Below are 19,102 nucleotides of genomic sequence, written 5' to 3'. Positions count from 1 at the left end.
TGATATTATACACATGATATTATACACATGAAATTATACACATGATATTATACACATGATATTATATACACATGATATTATACACATGATATTATACACATGATATTATACACATGATATTATACACATGATATTATACACATGATATTATACACATGATATTATACACATGATATTATACACATGATATTATACACATGATATTATACACATGATATTATACACATGATATTATACACATGATATTATACACATGATATTATACACATGATATTATACATATGATATTATACACATGATATTATACATATGATATTATACACATGATATTATACATATGATATTATACACATGATATTATACACATTATATTATACACATGATATTATACACATGATATTATACACATGATATTATACACATTATATTATACATATGATATTATACACATGATATTATACACATGATATTATACACATGATATTATACACATGATATTATACACATGATATTATATACACATGATATTATACACATGATATTATACACATGATATTATACACATGATATTATACATATGATATTATACACATGATATTATACATATGATATTATACACATGATATTATACACATGATATTATACACATGATATTATACACATGATATTATATACACATGATATTATACATATGATATTATACACATTATATTATACACATGATATTATACACATGATATTATACACATGATATTATATACACATGATATTATACACATGATATTATACACATGATATTATACACATTATATTATACATATGATATTATACACATGATATTATACACATGATATTATACATATGATATTATACACATGATATTATACACATGATATTATACACATGATATTATACACATGATATTATACATATGATATTATACACATGATATTATACACATGATATTATACACATGATATTATACACATGATATTATACACATGATATTATACACATGATATTATACACATGATATTATACACATGATATTATACATATGATATTATACACATGATATTATACACATGATATTATACACATGATATTATACACATGATATTATACACATGATATTATACATATGATATTATACACATGATATTATACATATGATATTATACACATTATATTATACATATGATATTATACAAATGATATTATACATATGATATTATACACATGATATTATACACATGATATTATACATATGATATTATACACATGATATTATACACATGATATTATACACATGATATTATACACATGATATTATACACATGATATTATACATATTATATTATAAACATGATATTATACACATGATATTATACACATGATATTATACACATGATATTATACACATGATATTATACACATGATTTTATACATATGATATTATACACATGATATTATACACATGATATTATACACATGATATTATACACATGATATTATACACATGATATTATACACATGATATTATACACATGATATTATACACATGATATTATACATATGATATTATACACATGATATTATACACATGATATTATACATATGATATTATACACATGATATTATACACATGATATTATACACATGATATTATACACATGATATTATACACATGATATTATACATATGATATTATACACATGATATTATACATATGATATTATACAGATGATATTATACACATGATATTACACACATGATATTATACACATGATATTATACACATGATATTATACATATGATATTATACACATGATATTATACACATGATATTATACACATGATATTATACACATGATATTATACACATGATATTATACACATGATATTATACACATTATATTATACACATGATATTATACATATGATATTATACAGCTGATATTATATAGATGATATTATACACATGATATTATACACATGATATTATACACATGATATTATACACATGATATTATACACATTATATTATACACATAATATATTATACATATGATATTATACACATGATATTATACATATGATATTATACAGATGATATTATATAGATGATATTATACACATGATATTATACACATGATATTATACACATGATATTATACACATGATATTATACACATGATGTCTTATTGCTTTTCAGAAGTCAAAGATGAAGTTATCCAAGCAGCTGTCTAACTTGGTGATCTACTGTAAGAGTGTCCACTTCTCAGGATTCGATCACGCCAAACACAACCAGGCCTTCTACGAGATGTCCTCCTTCAAAGAGAGCAAGGCTGTTCACCTGGCTGAGACAGCAGGTAAATCCCTCTCTTCTGTCAAGGCTGTTCACCTGGCTGAGACAGCAGGTAAATCCCTCTCTTCTGTCAAGGCTGTTCACCTGGCTGAGACAGCAGGTAAATCCCTCTCTTCTGTCAAGGCTGTTCACCTGGCTGAGACAGCAGGTAAATCCCTCTCTTCTGTCAAGGCCGTTAACCTGGCTGAGACAGCAGGTAAATCCCTCTCTTCTGTCAAGGCCGTTCACCTGGCTGAGACAGCAGGTAAATCCCTCTCTTCTGTCAAGGCCGTTCACCTGGCTGAGACAGCAGGTAAATCCCTCTCTTCTGTCAAGGCTGTTCCCTGGCTGAGACAGCAGGTAAATCCCTCTCTTCTGTCAAGGCTGTTCACCTGGCTGAGACAGCAGGTAAATCCCTCTCTTCTGTCAAGGCTGTTCACCTGGCTGAGACAGCAGGTAAATCCCTCTCTTCTGTCAAGGCTGTTCACCTGGCTGAGACAGCAGGTAAATCCCTCTCTTCTGTCAAGGCTGTTCACCTGGCTGAGACAGCAGGTAAATCCCTCTCTTCTGTCAAGGCCGTTAACCTGGCTGAGACAGCAGGTAAATCCCTCTCTTCTGTCAAGGCCGTTCACCTGGCTGAGACAGCAGGTAAATCCCTCTCTTCTGTCAAGGCCGTTCACCTGGCTGAGACAGCAGGTAAATCCCTCTCTTCTGTCAAGGCCGTTCACCTGGCTGAGACAGCAGGTAAATCCCTCTCTTCTGTCAAGGCCGTTCACCTGGCTGAGACAGCAGGTAAATCCCTCTCTTCTGTCAAGGCTGTTCACCTGGCTGAGACAGCAGGTAAATCCCTCTCTTCTGTCAAGCCTGGATAACAGCAAGCCTGAATGAAAAATGTATGCACTCACTAACTATAAGTCGCTCTGGATAAGAGCGTCTGCTAAATGACTAAAATGTAAAAAAAATTTTAATGAATAACAGCAAGCTTTCATTATGCATGTTCTAGAAAACAGCTTTCATTATGCATGTTTTAGAAAACAGCTTCCATTATGCATGTTCTAGAAAACAGCTTTCATTATGCATGTTCTAGAAAACAGCTTTCATTATGCATGTTCTAGAAAACAGCTTTCATTATGCATGTTCTAGAAAACAGCTTTCATTATGCATGTTCTAGAAAACAGCTTTCATTATGCATGTTCTAGAAAACAGTTCTTACAATGATTGCACCACTATCCTGTCTGGTTTACCTCTCTCCAAGCGAAAGCCTTTATCCACCACAACATGACCAAGCTGAGCCGTATTTACCCAGCCGGCTCCAGAACAGACTCCTCCAACTACAACCCTGTTCCCCTGTGGAACGCAGGCTGTCAGACAGGTAAACCTACTACCAGGGTTGGTTACTTTCTAAATGGAATCCGTTACAGTTAGTAGTTACCTGTCCAAAATTGTAATCAGTAATGTAACTTTTGGATTACCCAAACTAAGTAACGTAATCCCCCATATGTTTTTTTTCTATATATACATATCCTTTTTTAAAATATATTTTCCTTTATTGCTTTCCAACCCCTAGTGAACAACAACACTTAGGCTTCTACTTCCAGCTTATACTTACTATATACATTTTAACGTAATCTTATTAATTTCCCTCTTAAGGGGAACAGGTTATTTGTATTTGTATTTATTATGGATCCTCATTAGTTCCTGTCAAGACAGCAGCTACTCTTCCTGGAGTTTATTATGGATCCCCATTAGTTCCTGCCGAGGCAGCAGCTACTCTTCCTGGGGTTTATTATGGATCCCCATTAGTTCCTGCCAAGGCAGCAGCTACTCTTCCTGGGGTTTATTATGGATCCCCATTAGTTCCTGCCAAGGCAGCAGCTACTCTTCCTGGGGTTTATTATGGATCCCCATTAGTTCCTGCCATGACAGCAGCTACTCTTCCTGGGGTTTATTATGGATCCCCATTAGTTCCTGCCAAGGCAGCAGCTACTCTTCCTGGGGTTTATTATGGATCCCCATTACTTCCTGCCAAGGCAGCAGCTACTCTTCCTGGGGTTTATTATGGATCCCCATTAGTTCCTGCCAAGGCAGCAGCTACTCTTCCTGGGGTTTATTATGGATCCCCATTAGTTCCTGCCAAGAAAGCAGCTACTCTTCCTGGGGTTTATTATGGATCCCCATTAGTTCCTGCCAAGGCAGCAGCTACTCTTCCTTGGGTTTATTATGGATCCCCATTAGTTCCTGCCAAGGCAGCGCTACTCTTCCTGGGGTTTATTATGGATCCCCATTAGTTCCTGCCGAGGCAGCAGATACTCTTCCTGGGGTTTATTATGGATCCCCATTAGTTCCTGCCAAGGCAGCAGCTACTCTTCCTGGGGTTTATTATGGATCCCCATTAGTTCCTGCCGAGGCAGCAGATACTCTTCCTGGGGTTTATTATGGATCCCCATTAGTTCCTGTCAAGGCAGCAGCTACTCTTCCTGGGGTTTATTATGGATCCCCATTAGTTCCTGCCAAGGCAGCAGCTACTCTTCCTGGGGTTTATTATGGATCCCAATTAGTTCCTGCCAAGGCAGCAGCTGCTCTTCCTGGGGTTTATTATGGATCTCCATTAGTTCCTGCCAAGGCAGCAGCTACTCTTCCTGGGGTTTATTATGGATCCCCATTAGTTCCTGCCAAGGCAGCAGCTACTCTTCCTGGGGTTTATTATGGATCCCCATTAGTTCCTGCCAAGGCAGCAGCTACTCTTCCTTGGGTTTATTATGGATCCCCATTAGTTCCTGCCAAGGCAGCAGCTACTCTTCCTGGGGTTTATTATGGATCCCCATTAGTTCCTGCCGAGGCAGCAGATACTCTTCCTGGGGTTTATTATGGATCCCCATTAGTTCCTGCCAAGGCAGCAGCTACTCTTCCTGGGGTTTATTATGGATCCCCATTAGTTCCTGCCGAGGCAGCAGATACTCTTCCTGGGGTTTATTATGGATCCCCATTAGTTCCTGCCAAGGCAGCAGCTACTCTTCCTGGGGTTTATTATGGATCCCCATTAGTTCCTGCCAAGGCAGCAGCTACTCTTCCTGGGGTCCAAATACATCAAGACACTTACATTACATATAAAACAAAAGATAAAACAGTACATCATATAACATTAATACACCACTACATACAGCTGAAGTTGGAAGTTTACGTACACCTTAGCCAAATACATTTAAACTCAGACACACAATTCATGACATTTAATCCTAGTAAATATTCCCTGTCTTAGTTCAGTTAGGATCACCACTTTAGTTTAAGAATGTGAAATGTCAGAATAATAGTAGAGAGAATGATTTATTTAAGCTTTTATTTATTTCATTACATTCCCAGTGGGTCAGAAGTTTACATACACTCAATTCGTATTTGGTAGCATTGCCTTCAAATTGTTTAACTTGGGTCAAACGTTTCGGGTAGCCTTCCACAAGCTTCCCACAATAAGTTGTGTGAATTTTGGCCCATTCCTCCTGACAGAGCTGGTGTAACTGAGTCAGGTTTGTAGGCCTCCTTGCTCGCACACGCTTTTTCAGTTCTCCCCACACATTTTCTACAGGATTGAGGTCAGGGCTGTGTGATGGCCACTCCAATACCTTGACTTTGTTGTCCTTAAGCCATTTTGCCACAACTTTGGAAGTGTGCTTGGGGTCATTGTCCATTTGGAAGACCCATTTGCGACCAAGCTTTAACTTCCTGACTGATGTCTTGAGATGTTGCTTCAATATATCCACATAATTTTCCTTCCTCATGATGCCATCTATTTTGTGAAGTGCACCAGTCCCTCCTGCAGCAAAGCACCCCCACAGCATGATGCTGCCACCCCCGTGCTTCACGGTTGGGATGGTGTTCTTCGGCTTGCAAGCGACCCCCTTTTTCCTCCAAACATAACAATGATCATTATGGCCAAACAGTTCTATATTTGTTTCATCAGACCAGAGGACATTTCTCCAAAAAGTACTCTCTTTGTTCCCATGTGCAGTTGCAAACTGTAGTCTGGCTTTTTTATGGCGGTTTTGGAGCAGTGGCTTCTTCCTTGCTGAGCGGCCTTTCAGGTTATGTTGATATAGGACTAGTTTTACTGTGGATATAGATACTTTTGTACCTGTTTCCTCCAGCATCTTCAAAGTCCTTTGCTGTTGTTCTGGGATTGATTTGCACTTTTTGCACCAAAGTACGTTAATCTCTAGGAGACAGAACGCGTCTCCTTCCTGAGCGGTATGACGGCTGCGTGGTCCCATGGTGTTTATACTTGCGTACCATTGTTTGTACAGATGAACGTGGGAAAATGACTTGTGTCATTCACAAAGTAGACGTCCTAACCGACTTGCCGAAACTATAGTTTGTTAACAAGAAATGTGTGGAGTGGTTGAAAAACGAGTTTTAATGACTGCAACCTAAGTGTATGTAAACTTCCGACTTCAACTGTATCTACAATACAAAATGTATAGTACCACCATTCAACAATATTATAATGTACGTGTGTGTAGAGCGGTCCTCTGTAGCTCAGCTGGTAGAGCACGGCGCTTGTAACACCAGGGTAGTGGGTTCGATCCCCCGGGACCACCCATACGTAAAAATGTATGCACACATGACTGTAAGTGGCTTTGGATAAAAGCGTCTGCTAAATGGCATATTAGAGAGTTAGTAGCTGTCACAGACACCAAGTCATACATTCTGATTTTAAAAATATCCTTAACCATAACCTTAACTACGCCGCTAACCCTGATGCCTAACCCTAACGTTAAATTAAGACCAAAAAGCTATTTCTTTATTTTCAGAAATTTTTACAATATAGCCAATTTGGGCTTTTCTGTTGGCCCACCTAGAGGAAATCACTAAGTTCTGCCTCAAGGACAAGTCTCATTCCAATAAACGCTTCAGCTTATTTCTTAAACAGTAAACGATTTCCGTAATGAATACACCCCTGGTCGAAAAGACAAGAATTGATAGGTAGCTTACACTTCTTCAATTCGACCATTATTGGGTTAAAAAACACATATACATGTGTAAATTGCCATCCACCACAACCACTGATATCATCCTGACCTCCTGTAGGCTACACCACTGATATCATCCTTACCTCCTGTAGGCTACACCACTGATATCATCCTGACCTCCTGTAGGCTACACCACTGATATCATCCTGACCTCCTGTAGGCTACACCACTGATATCATCCTGACCTCCTGTAGGCTACACCACTGATATCATCCTGACCTCCTGTAGGCTACACCACTGATATCATCCTGACCTCCTGTAGGCTACACCACTGATATCATCCTGACCTCCTGTAGGCTACACCATTAATATCATCCTTACCTCCCGTAGGCTACACCACTGATATCATCCTGACCTCCTGTAGGCTACACCACTGATAACATCCTGACCTCCTGTAGGCTACACCACTGATATCATCCTGACCTCCTGTAGGCTACACCACTGATATCATCCTTACCTCCCGTAGGCTACACCATTGATATCATCCTTACCTCCCGTAGGCTACACCACTGATATCATCCTGACCTCCTGTAGGCTACACTACTGATATCATCCTGACCTCCGGTAGGCTACACCACTGATATCATCCTGACCTCCTGTAGGCTACACCATTGATATCATCCTGACCTCCTGTAGGCTACACCACTGATATCATCCTGACCTCCTGTAGGCTACACCACTGATATCATCCAGACCTCCTGTAGGCTACACCACTGATATCATCCTGACCTCCTGTAGGCTACACCACTGAAATCATCCTTACCTCCCGTAGGCTACACCATTGATATCATCCTTACCTCCCGTAGGCTACGCCACTGATATCATCCTGACCTCCCGTAGGCTACACCACTGATATCATCCTGACCTCCTGTAGGCTACACCACTGATATCATCCTGACCTCCTGTAGGCTACACCACTGATATCATCCTGACCTCCTGTAGGCTACACCATTGATATCATCCTGACCTCCTGTAGACTACACCACTGATATCATCCTGACCTCCTGTAGGCTACACCACTGATATCATCCTGACCTCCTGTAGGCTACACCACTGATATCATCCTTACCTCCGGTAGGCTACACCACTGATATCATCCTGACCTCCTGTAGGCTACACCACTGATATCATCCTGACCTCCTGTAGGCTACACCACTGATATCATCCTGACCTCCTGTAGGCTACACCACTGATATCATCCTGACCTCCTGTAGGCTACACCACTGATATCATTCTTACCTCCTGTAGGCTACACCACTGATATCATCCCTACCTCCTGTAGGCTACACCACTGATATCATCCTTACCTCCTGTAGGCTACACCACTGATATCATCCTGACCTCCTGTAGGCTACACCTCTGATATCACCCTGACCTCCCGTAGGCTACACCACTGATATCATCCTGACCTCCTGTAGGTTACACCACTGATATCATCCTGACCTCCTGTAGGCTACACCACTGATATCATCCTTACCTCCTGTAGGCTACACCACTGATATCATCCTGACCTCCCGTAGGCTACACCACTGATATCATCCTGACTTCCTGTAGGCTACACTACTGATATCATCCTGACCTCCGGTAGGCTACACCACTGATATCATCCTGACCTCCTGTAGGCTACACCATTGATATCATCTTTACCTCCTGTAGGCTACACCACTGATATCATCCTGACCTCCTGTAGGCTACACCACTGATATCATCCTTGCCTCCTGTAGGCTACACCACTGATATCATCCTGACCTCCTGTAGGCTACACCACTGAAATCATCCTTACCTCCCGTAGGCTACACCATTGATATCATCCTTACCTCCCGTAGGCTACACCACTGATATCATCCTGACCTCCCGTAGGCTACACCACTGATATCTTCCTGACCTCCTGTAGGCTACACCACTGATATCATCCTTACCTCCTGTAGGCTACACCACCAATATCATCCTGACCTCCTGTAGGCTACACCACTGATATCATCCTGACCTCCTGTAGGCTACACCACTGATATCATCCTGACCTCCTGTAGGCTACACCACTGATATCATCCTTACCTCCTGTAGGCTACACCACTGATATCATCCTGACCTCCTGTAGGCTACACCACTGATATCATCCTGACCTCCTGTAGGCTACACCACTGATATCATCCTTACCTCCTGTAGGATACACCACTGATATCATCCTGACCTCCTGTAGGCTACACCACTGATATCATCCTGACCTCCTGTAGGCTACACCACTGATATCATCCTTACCTCCCATAGGCTACACCACTGATATCATCCTTACATCATGTAGGCTACACCACTGATATCATCCTGACCTCCTGTAGGCTACACCACTGATATCATCCTGACCTCCTGTAGGCTACACCACTGATATCATCCTGACCTCCTGTAGGCTACACCACTGATATCATCCTTACCTCCCATAGGCTACACCACTGATATCATCCTTACATCATGTAGGCTACACCACTGATATCATCCTGACCTCCTGTAGGCTACACCACTGATATCATCCTTATGTCCAATTGTTTATTGAAATTGGACAATCTTTTGATGCCGACAGCACAGTGCCCAAATGAGACGCACGGTGCCCATATGCGCATGGAAGAAGAGTAGCCTAATGTGCTTTTGGTGCCTGTATACTTCATATTTATAAATATAAAAAACTAATATTTTTTCCCATTTTGTTTTATTGGATTAAAAAACAGGCATAGCCTCCCCTCCTCTCAAATATGTTTTGTTGTTGTTTTGTTTGCCCAATGCAATCGCGAAGTAGTCAAGACTTAATTAAAATATCAAGTTTGAGAGAAGTAAAACAGTGAGCTGACATTCCCTTTTCATCTACACTACCGTTCAAAAGTTTGGGGTCACTCAGAAATGTCCTTGTTTTCGAAAGAAAAGCTATTTTTTTGTCCATTAAAATAACATCAAATTGATCAGAAATACAATGTAGACATTGTTAATGTTGTAAATGGCTATTGTAGCTGGAAACGGCAGATATTTTATGGAATATCTACATAGGTGTACAGAGGCCAATTATCAGCAACCATCAGTGCTGTGTTCCAATGGCACGTTGTGTTTGCTAATCCAAGTTTATCATTTTAAAAGGCTAATTGATCATTAGAAAACCCTTTTGCAATTATGTTAGCACAGCTGAAAACTGTTGTGCTGATTAAAGAAGCAATACAACTGGCCTTCTTGAGACTAGTTGAGTATCTGGAGCATCAGCAACTTTGGGTTCGATTACAGGCTCAAAATGGCCAGAAACGAATAACTTTCTTCTGAAACTCATCAGTCTATTCTTGTTCTGAGGCTATTCCATGCGAGAAATTGCCAAGAAACTGAAGATCTCGTACAACGCTGTGTATTACTCCCTTCACAGAACAGCGCAAACTGGCTCTAACCAGAATAGAAAGAGGAGTGGGAGGCCCCGGTGCACAACTGAGCAAGAAGAGAAATACATTAGAGTGTCTAGTTTGAGAAACAGACGCCTCACAGGTCCTCAACTGGCAGCTTCATTAAGTAGTACCCGCAAAACACCAGTCTCAACGTCAACAGTGAAGAGGCGACTCCTTGATGCTGACCTTCTAGGCAGAGTTGCAAAGAAAAAGCCATATCTCAGACTGGCCAATAAAAAGAAAAGATTAAGATGGGCAAAAGAACACAGACCCTGGACTTTTTCTTTCCTAAAGAAAATAATGTAAGTTTTACTCCATACACCCAAAAGTACTCATTACATTTCAAATGCTTAGCAGGACAGGAAAATGGTCCAATAAACGCACTTATCCCTGGTCCCTGGTCATCCCTACTGCCTCTGATCTGGCGGACTCACTAAACACAAATGCTTTGTTTGTAAATGATGTTCTGTTGTAAAAAAAAAAAAGTACAACAATTATTGTTTGCTTAATATAAGGAATGAGAAATGATTTATACTTTAACTTTTACTATTGATACTTAAGTATCAAAAGTAAATGTAATTGTTAAAATATACTTAAGTATCAAAAGTAAATGTAATTGTTAAAATACACTTAAGTAAATTTAAAACCAAATACTTTTACTCAAGTAGTATTTTGCTAGGTGACTTTCACTTTTACTTGAGTCATTTTCGATTAAGGTATTTTTACTTTTACTCAAGTATGACAATTGGGTACTTTTTTTTCACCACTTCTCTTTTCCTGCGATCCATCAAACGCATTTGGTGTCTCATCATAGTGGTCTTTGATTTGTGGTCAGACTCACTCAGGCAGAACAAACTTAAACTTGCACCTTTTTCAATGCTGATTTGAATATCAATGAGAAATAACGAATGCCCAAACATCCTTTCTGAATTTAAAAGTAATCCTAGAAGTAATACTCTAATTTTTTAAAAGTATCTGCTTTATAAAAAGTTACGGATTACAGCTACAGTTTTTTTTGTAATCCATGACATGATAGTTACAGTAGATCTACTACCATCTATCAGATAGTTACAGTAGACCTACTACCATCTGTCAGATAGTTACAGTAGACCTACTATCATCAGTCAGATAGTTACAGGAGACCTACTACCATCTATCAGATAGTTACAGTAGACCTACTACCATCTCCCCTATCAGATAGTTACAGTAGACCTACTACCATCTATCAGATAGTTACAGTAGACCTACTACCATCTATCAGATAGTTACAGTAGACCTACTACCATCAGTCAGATAGTTACAGTAGACCTACTACCATCAGTCAGATAGTTACAGTAGACCTACTACCATCAGTCAGATAGTTACAGTAGACCTACTACCATCTGTCAGATAGTTACAGTAGACCTACTACCATCTATCAGATAGTTACAGTAGACCTACTACCATCTCCCCTATCAGATAGTTACAGTAGACCTACTACCATCTATCAGATAGTTACAGTAGACCTACTACCATCTATCAGATAGTTACAGTAGACCTACTACCATCTCCCCTATCAGATAGTTACAGTAGACCTACTACCATCAGTCAGATAGTTACAGTAGACCTACTACCATCTCCCCTGTCAGATAGTTACAGTAGACCTACTACCATCTCCCCTATCAGATAGTTACAGTAGACCTACTACCATCAGTCAGATAGTTACAGTAGACCTACTACCATCTATCAGATAGTTACAGTAGACCTACTACCATCTATCAGATAGTTACAGTAGACCTACTACCATCTATCAGATAGTTACAGTAGACCTACTACCATCTATCAGATAGTTACAGTAGACCTACTACCATCTCCCCTATCAGATAGTTACAGTAGACCTACTACCATCTATCAGATAGTTACAGTAGACCTACTACCATCTATCAGATAGTTACAGTAGACCTACTACCATCTCCCCTATCAGATAGTTACAGTAGACCTACTACCATCTCCCCTATCAGATAGTTACAGTAGACCTACTACCATCTGTCAGATAGTTACAGTAGACCTACTACCATCTATCAGATAGTTACAGTAGACCTACTACCATCAGTCAGATAGTTACAGTAGACCTACTACCATCTGTCAGATAGTTACAGTAGACCTACTACCATCTATCAGATAGTTACAGTAGACCTACTACCATCTATCAGATAGTTACAGTAGACCTACTACCATCTGTCAGATAGTTACAGTAGACCTACTACCATCTATCAGATAGTTACAGTAGACCTACTACCATCAGTCAGATAGTTACAGTAGACCTACTACCATCTATCAGATAGTTACAGTAGACCTACTACCATCTGTCAGATAGTTACAGTAGACCTACTACCATCTGTCAGATAGTTACAGTAGATCTACTACCATCTATCAGATAGTTACAGTAGACCTACTACCATCTATCAGATAGTTACAGTAGACCTACTACCATCTAGTCAGATAGTTACAGTAGACCTACTACCATCTAGTCAGATAGTTACAGTAGACCTACTACCATCTAGTCAGATAGTTACAGTAGACCTACTACCATCTGTCAGATAGTTACAGTAGACCTACTACCATCTGTCAGATAGTTACAGTAGACCTACTACCATCTAGTCAGATAGTTACAGTAGACCTACTACCATCTGTCAGATAGTTACAGTAGACCTACTACCATCTATCAGATAGTTACAGTAGACCTACTACCATCAGTCAGATAGTTACAGTAGACCTACTATCATCAGTCAGATAGTTACAGTAGACCTACTACCATCTGTCAGATAGTTACAGTAGACCTACTACCATCTATCAGATAGTTACAGTAGACCTACTACCATCAGTCAGATAGTTACAGTAGACCTACTACCATCTGTCAGATAGTTACAGTAGATCTACTACCATCTATCAGATAGTTACAGTAGACCTACTACCATCTATAAGATAGTTACAGTAGACCTACTACCATCCGTCAGATAGTTACAGTAGACCTACTACCATCTATCAGATAGTTACAGTAGACCTACTACCATCAGTCAGATAGTTACAGTAGACCTACTACCATCTATCAGATAGTTACAGTAGACCTACTACCATCCGTCAGATAGTTACAGTAGACCTACTACCATCTATCAGATAGTTACAGTAGACCTACTACCATCAGTCAGATAGTTACAGTAGACCTACTACCATCTATCAGATAGTTACAGTAGACCTACTACCATCTGTCAGATAGTTACAGTAGACCTACTACCATCTGTCAGATAGTTACAGTAGACCTACTACCATCTATCAGATAGTTACAGTAGACCTACTACCATCTGTCAGATAGTTACAGTAGACCTACTACCATCTATCAGATAGTTACAGTAGACCTACTACCATCTATCAGATAGTTACAGTAGACCTACTACCATCAGTCAGATAGTTACAGTAGACCTACTACCATCTGTCAGATAGTTACAGTAGACCTACTACCATCTATCAGATAGTTACAGTAGACCTACTACCATCAGTCAGATAGTTACAGTAGACCTACTACCATCTGTCAGATAGTTACAGTAGACCTACTATCATCAGTCAGATAGTTACAGTAGACCTACTACCATCTGTCAGATAGTTACAGTAGACCTACTATCATCAGTCAGATAGTTACAGTAGACCTACTACCATCTGTCAGATAGTTACAGTAGACCTACTACCATCTCCCCTATCAGATAGTTACAGTAGACCTACTACCATCTATCAGATAGTTACAGTAGACCTACTACCATCAGTCAGATAGTTACAGTAGACCTACTACCATCTGTCAGATAGTTACAGTAGACCTACTACCATCTATCAGATAGTTACAGTAGACCTACTACCATCAGTCAGATAGTTACAGTAGACCTACTACCATCTATCAGATAGTTACAGTAGACCTACTACCATCTATCAGATAGTTACAGTAGACCTACTACCATCTATCAGATAGTTACAGTAGACCTACTACCATCAGTCAGATAGTTACAGTAGACCTACTACCATCTATCAGATAGTTACAGTAGACCTACTACCATCAGTCAGATAGTTACAGTAGACCTACTACCATCTATCAGATAGTTACAGTAGACCTACTACCATCTGTCAGATAGTTACAGTAGACCTACTACCATCTGTCAGATAGTTACAGTAGATCTACTACCATCTATCAGATAGTTACAGTAGACCTACTACCATCTATCAGATAGTTACAGTAGACCTACTACCATCCGTCAGATAGTTACAGTAGACCTACTACCATCTATCAGATAGTTACAGTAGACCTACTACCATCAGTCAGATAGTTACAGTAGACCTACTACCATCTATCAGATAGTTACAGTAGACCTACTACCATCTGTCAGATAGTTACAGTAGACCTACTACCATCAGTCAGATAGTTACAGTAGACCTACTACCATCAGTCAGATAGTTACAGTAGACCTACTACCATCAGTCAGATAGTTACAGTAGACCTACTACCATCTGTCAGATAGTTACAGTAGACCTACTATCATCAGTCAGATAGTTACAGTAGACCTACTACCATCTGTCAGATAGTTACAGTAGACCTACTACCATCTATCAGATAGTTACAGTAGACCTACTACCATCAGTCAGATAGTTACAGTAGACCTACTACCATCAGTCAGATAGTTACAGTAGACCTACTACCATCTGTCAGATAGTTACAGTAGACCTACTACCATCTATCAGATAGTTACAGTAGACCTACTACCATCTAGTCAGATAGTTACAGTAGACCTACTACCATCTGTCAGATAGTTACAGTAGATCTACTACCATCTATCAGATAGTTACAGTAGACCTACTACCATCTATCAGATAGTTACAGTAGACCTACTACCATCCGTCAGATAGTTACAGTAGACCTACTACCATCTATCAGATAGTTACAGTAGACCTACTACCATCCCCAGTCAGATAGTTACAGTAGACCTACTACCATCTATCAGATAGTTACAGTAGACCTACTACCATCTGTCAGATAGTTACAGTAGACCTACTACCATCTATCAGATAGTTACAGTAGACCTACTACCATCTCCCCTATCAGATAGTTACAGTAGACCTACTACCATCTATCAGATAGTTACAGTAGACCTACTACCATCTGTCAGATAGTTACAGTAGACCTACTACCATCCGTCAGATAGTTACAGTAGACCTACTACCATCTCCCCATCAGATAGTTACAGTAGACCTAATACCATCAGTCAGATAGTTACAGTAGACCTACTACCATCTATCAGATAGTTACAGTAGACCTACTACCATCTCCCCTATCAGATAGTTACAGTAGACCTACTACCATCAGTCAGATAGTTACAGTAGACCTACTACCATCTGTCAGATAGTTACAGTAGACCTACTACCATCTGTCAGATAGTTACAGTAGACCTACTACCATCAGTCAGATAGTTACAGTAGACCTACTACCATCTGTCAGATAGTTACAGTAGACCTACTACCATCAGTCAGATAGTTACAGTAGACCTACTACCATCTGTCAGATAGTTACAGTAGACCTACTACCATCTCCCCTATCAGATAGTTACAGTAGACCTACTACCATCTATCAGATAGTTACAGTAGACCTACTACCATCTCCCCTATCAGATAGTTACAGTAGACCTACTACCATCTATCAGATAGTTACAGTAGACCTACTACCATCAGTCAGATAGTTACAGTAGACCTACTACCATCTGTCAGATAGTTACAGTAGACCTACTACCATCTATCAGATAGTTACAGTAGACCTACTACCATCTATCAGATAGTTACAGTAGACCTACTACCATCTGTCAGATAGTTACAGTAGACCTACTACCATCTCCCATCAGATAGTTACAGTAGACCTACTACCATCAGTCAGATAGTTGCAGTAGACCTACTACCATCTATCAGATAGTTACAGTAGACCTACTACCATCTATCAGATAGTTACAGTAGACCTACTACCATCTGTCAGATAGTTACAGTAGACCTACTACCATCTATCAGATAGTTACAGTAGACCTACTACCATCTCCCCTATCAGATAGTTACAGTAGACCTACTACCATCAGTCAGATAGTTACAGTAGACCTACTACCATCTATCAGATAGTTACAGTAGACCTACTACCATCAGTCAGATAGTTACAGTAGACCTACTACCATCTTATCAGATAGTTACAGTAGACCTACTACCATCTGTCAGATAGTTACAGTAGACCTACTACCATCTATCAGATAGTTACAGTAGACCTACTACCATCTGTCAGATAGTTACAGTAGACCTACTACCATCAGTCAGATAGTTACAGTAGACCTACTACCATCTGTCAGATAGTTACAGTAGACCTACTACCATCTGTCAGATAGTTACAGTAGACCTACTACCATCTATCAGATAGTTACAGTAGACCTACTACCATCTATCAGATAGTTACAGTAGACCTACTACCATCTCAGTCAGATAGTTACAGTAGACCTACTACCATCTCCTACAGATAGTTACAGTAGACCTACTACCATCTATCAGATAGTTACAGTAGACCTACTACCATCTCTATCAGATAGTTACAGTAGACCTACTACCATCTGTCAGATAGTTACAGTAGACCTACTACCATCTGTCAGATAGTTACAGTAGACCTACTACCATCTATCAGATAGTTACAGTAGACCTACTACCATCTATCAGATAGTTACAGTAGACCTACTACCATCTATCAGATAGTTACAGTAGACCTACTACCATCTCCCCTATCAGATAGTTACAGTAGACCTACTACCATCTGTCAGATAGTTACAGTAGACCTACTACCATCTATCAGATAGTTACAGTAGACCTACTACCATCTGTCAGATAGTTACAGTAGACCTACTACCATCTATCAGATAGTTACAGTAGACCTACTACCATCTGTCAGATAGTTACAGTAGACCTACTACCATCTATCAGATAGTTACAGTAGACCTACTACCATCAGTCAGATAGTTACAGTAGACCTACTACCATCAGTCAGATAGTTACAGTAGACCTACTACCATCAGTCAGATAGTTACAGTAGACCTACTACCATCTGTCAGATAGTTACAGTAGACCTACTACCATCTATCAGATAGTTACAGTAGACCTACTACCATCTCTAGTCAGATAGTTACAGTAGACCTACTACCATCTATCAGATAGTTACAGTAGACCTACTACCATCTATCAGATAGTTACAGTAGACCTACTACCATCAGTCAGATAGTTACAGTAGACCTACTACCATCTGTCAGATAGTTACAGTAGACCTACTACCATCTGTCAGATAGTTACAGTAGACCTACTACCATCTCCCCTATCAGATAGTTACAGTATACCTACTACCATCTATCAGATAGTTACAGTAGAACTACTACCATCTATCAGATAGTTACAGTAGACCTACTACCATCTGTCAGATAGTTACAGTAGACCTACTACCATCTATCAGATAGTTACAGTAGACCTACTACCATCTATCAGATAGTTACAGTAGACCTACTACCATCTGTCAGATAGTTACAGTAGATCTACTACCATCTGTCAGATAGTTACAGTAGATCTACTACCATCTATCAGATAGTTACAGTAGACCTACTATCATCAGTCAGATAGTTACAGTAGATCTACTACCATCTATCAGATAGTTACAGTAGACCTACTACTATCTATCAGATAGTTACAGTAGACCTACTACCATCTATCAGATAGTTACAGTAGACCTACTACCATCTCCCCTATCAGATAGTTACAGTAGACCTACTACCATCTGTCAGATAGTTACAGTAGACCTACTACCATCTGTCAGATAGTTACAGTAGACCTACTACCATCTATCAGATAGTTACAGTAGACCTACTACCATCAGTCAGATAGTTACAGTAGACCTACTACCATCTCCCCTTATCAGATAGTTACAGTAGACCTACTACCATCTATCAGATAGTTACAGTAGACCTACTACCATCTGTCAGATAGTTACAGTAGACCTACTACCATCTCCCCTTATCAGATAGTTACAGTAGACCTACTACCATCTCCCCTATCAGATAGTTACAGTAGACCTACTACCATCTGCTCAGATAGTTACAGTAGACCTACTACCATCTGTCAGATAGTTACAGTAGACCTACTACCATCTGTCAGATAGTTACAGTAGACCTACTACCATCTATCAGATAGTTACAGTAGACCTACTACCATCAGTCAGATAGTTACAGTAGACCTACTACCATCTA

General features: G+C 39.5%; 1 protein-coding gene across 2 annotated transcripts in view; it reads left to right on the top strand.

The window, feature by feature from the left end:
- Positions 1-19,102, top strand: part of LOC121556450 (1-phosphatidylinositol 4,5-bisphosphate phosphodiesterase delta-1) — a 112,655-nt gene that overhangs the window by 76,503 nt on the left and 17,050 nt on the right. Inside the window, exons 11-12 of one of the 2 annotated variants that reach the window (XM_041870348.2) lie at positions 2,216-2,372; positions 3,603-3,719. In XM_041870348.2, coding sequence (XP_041726282.1) covers positions 2,216-2,372; positions 3,603-3,719 — 274 coding nt within the window. Of the gene's footprint in view, positions 1-2,215; positions 3,188-3,602; positions 3,720-19,102 lie in introns of those variants that run through there. The other variant, XM_045221429.1, reaches the window with a different exon arrangement.

The sequence above is a fragment of the Coregonus clupeaformis genome, chromosome 7, assembly GCF_020615455.1.
Source record: "Coregonus clupeaformis isolate EN_2021a chromosome 7, ASM2061545v1, whole genome shotgun sequence".
Taxonomy (NCBI): domain Eukaryota; kingdom Metazoa; phylum Chordata; class Actinopteri; order Salmoniformes; family Salmonidae; genus Coregonus; species Coregonus clupeaformis.
Note: the sequence above shows the minus strand (reverse complement) of the source record. Positions and strands in the feature narration are given on the sequence as shown.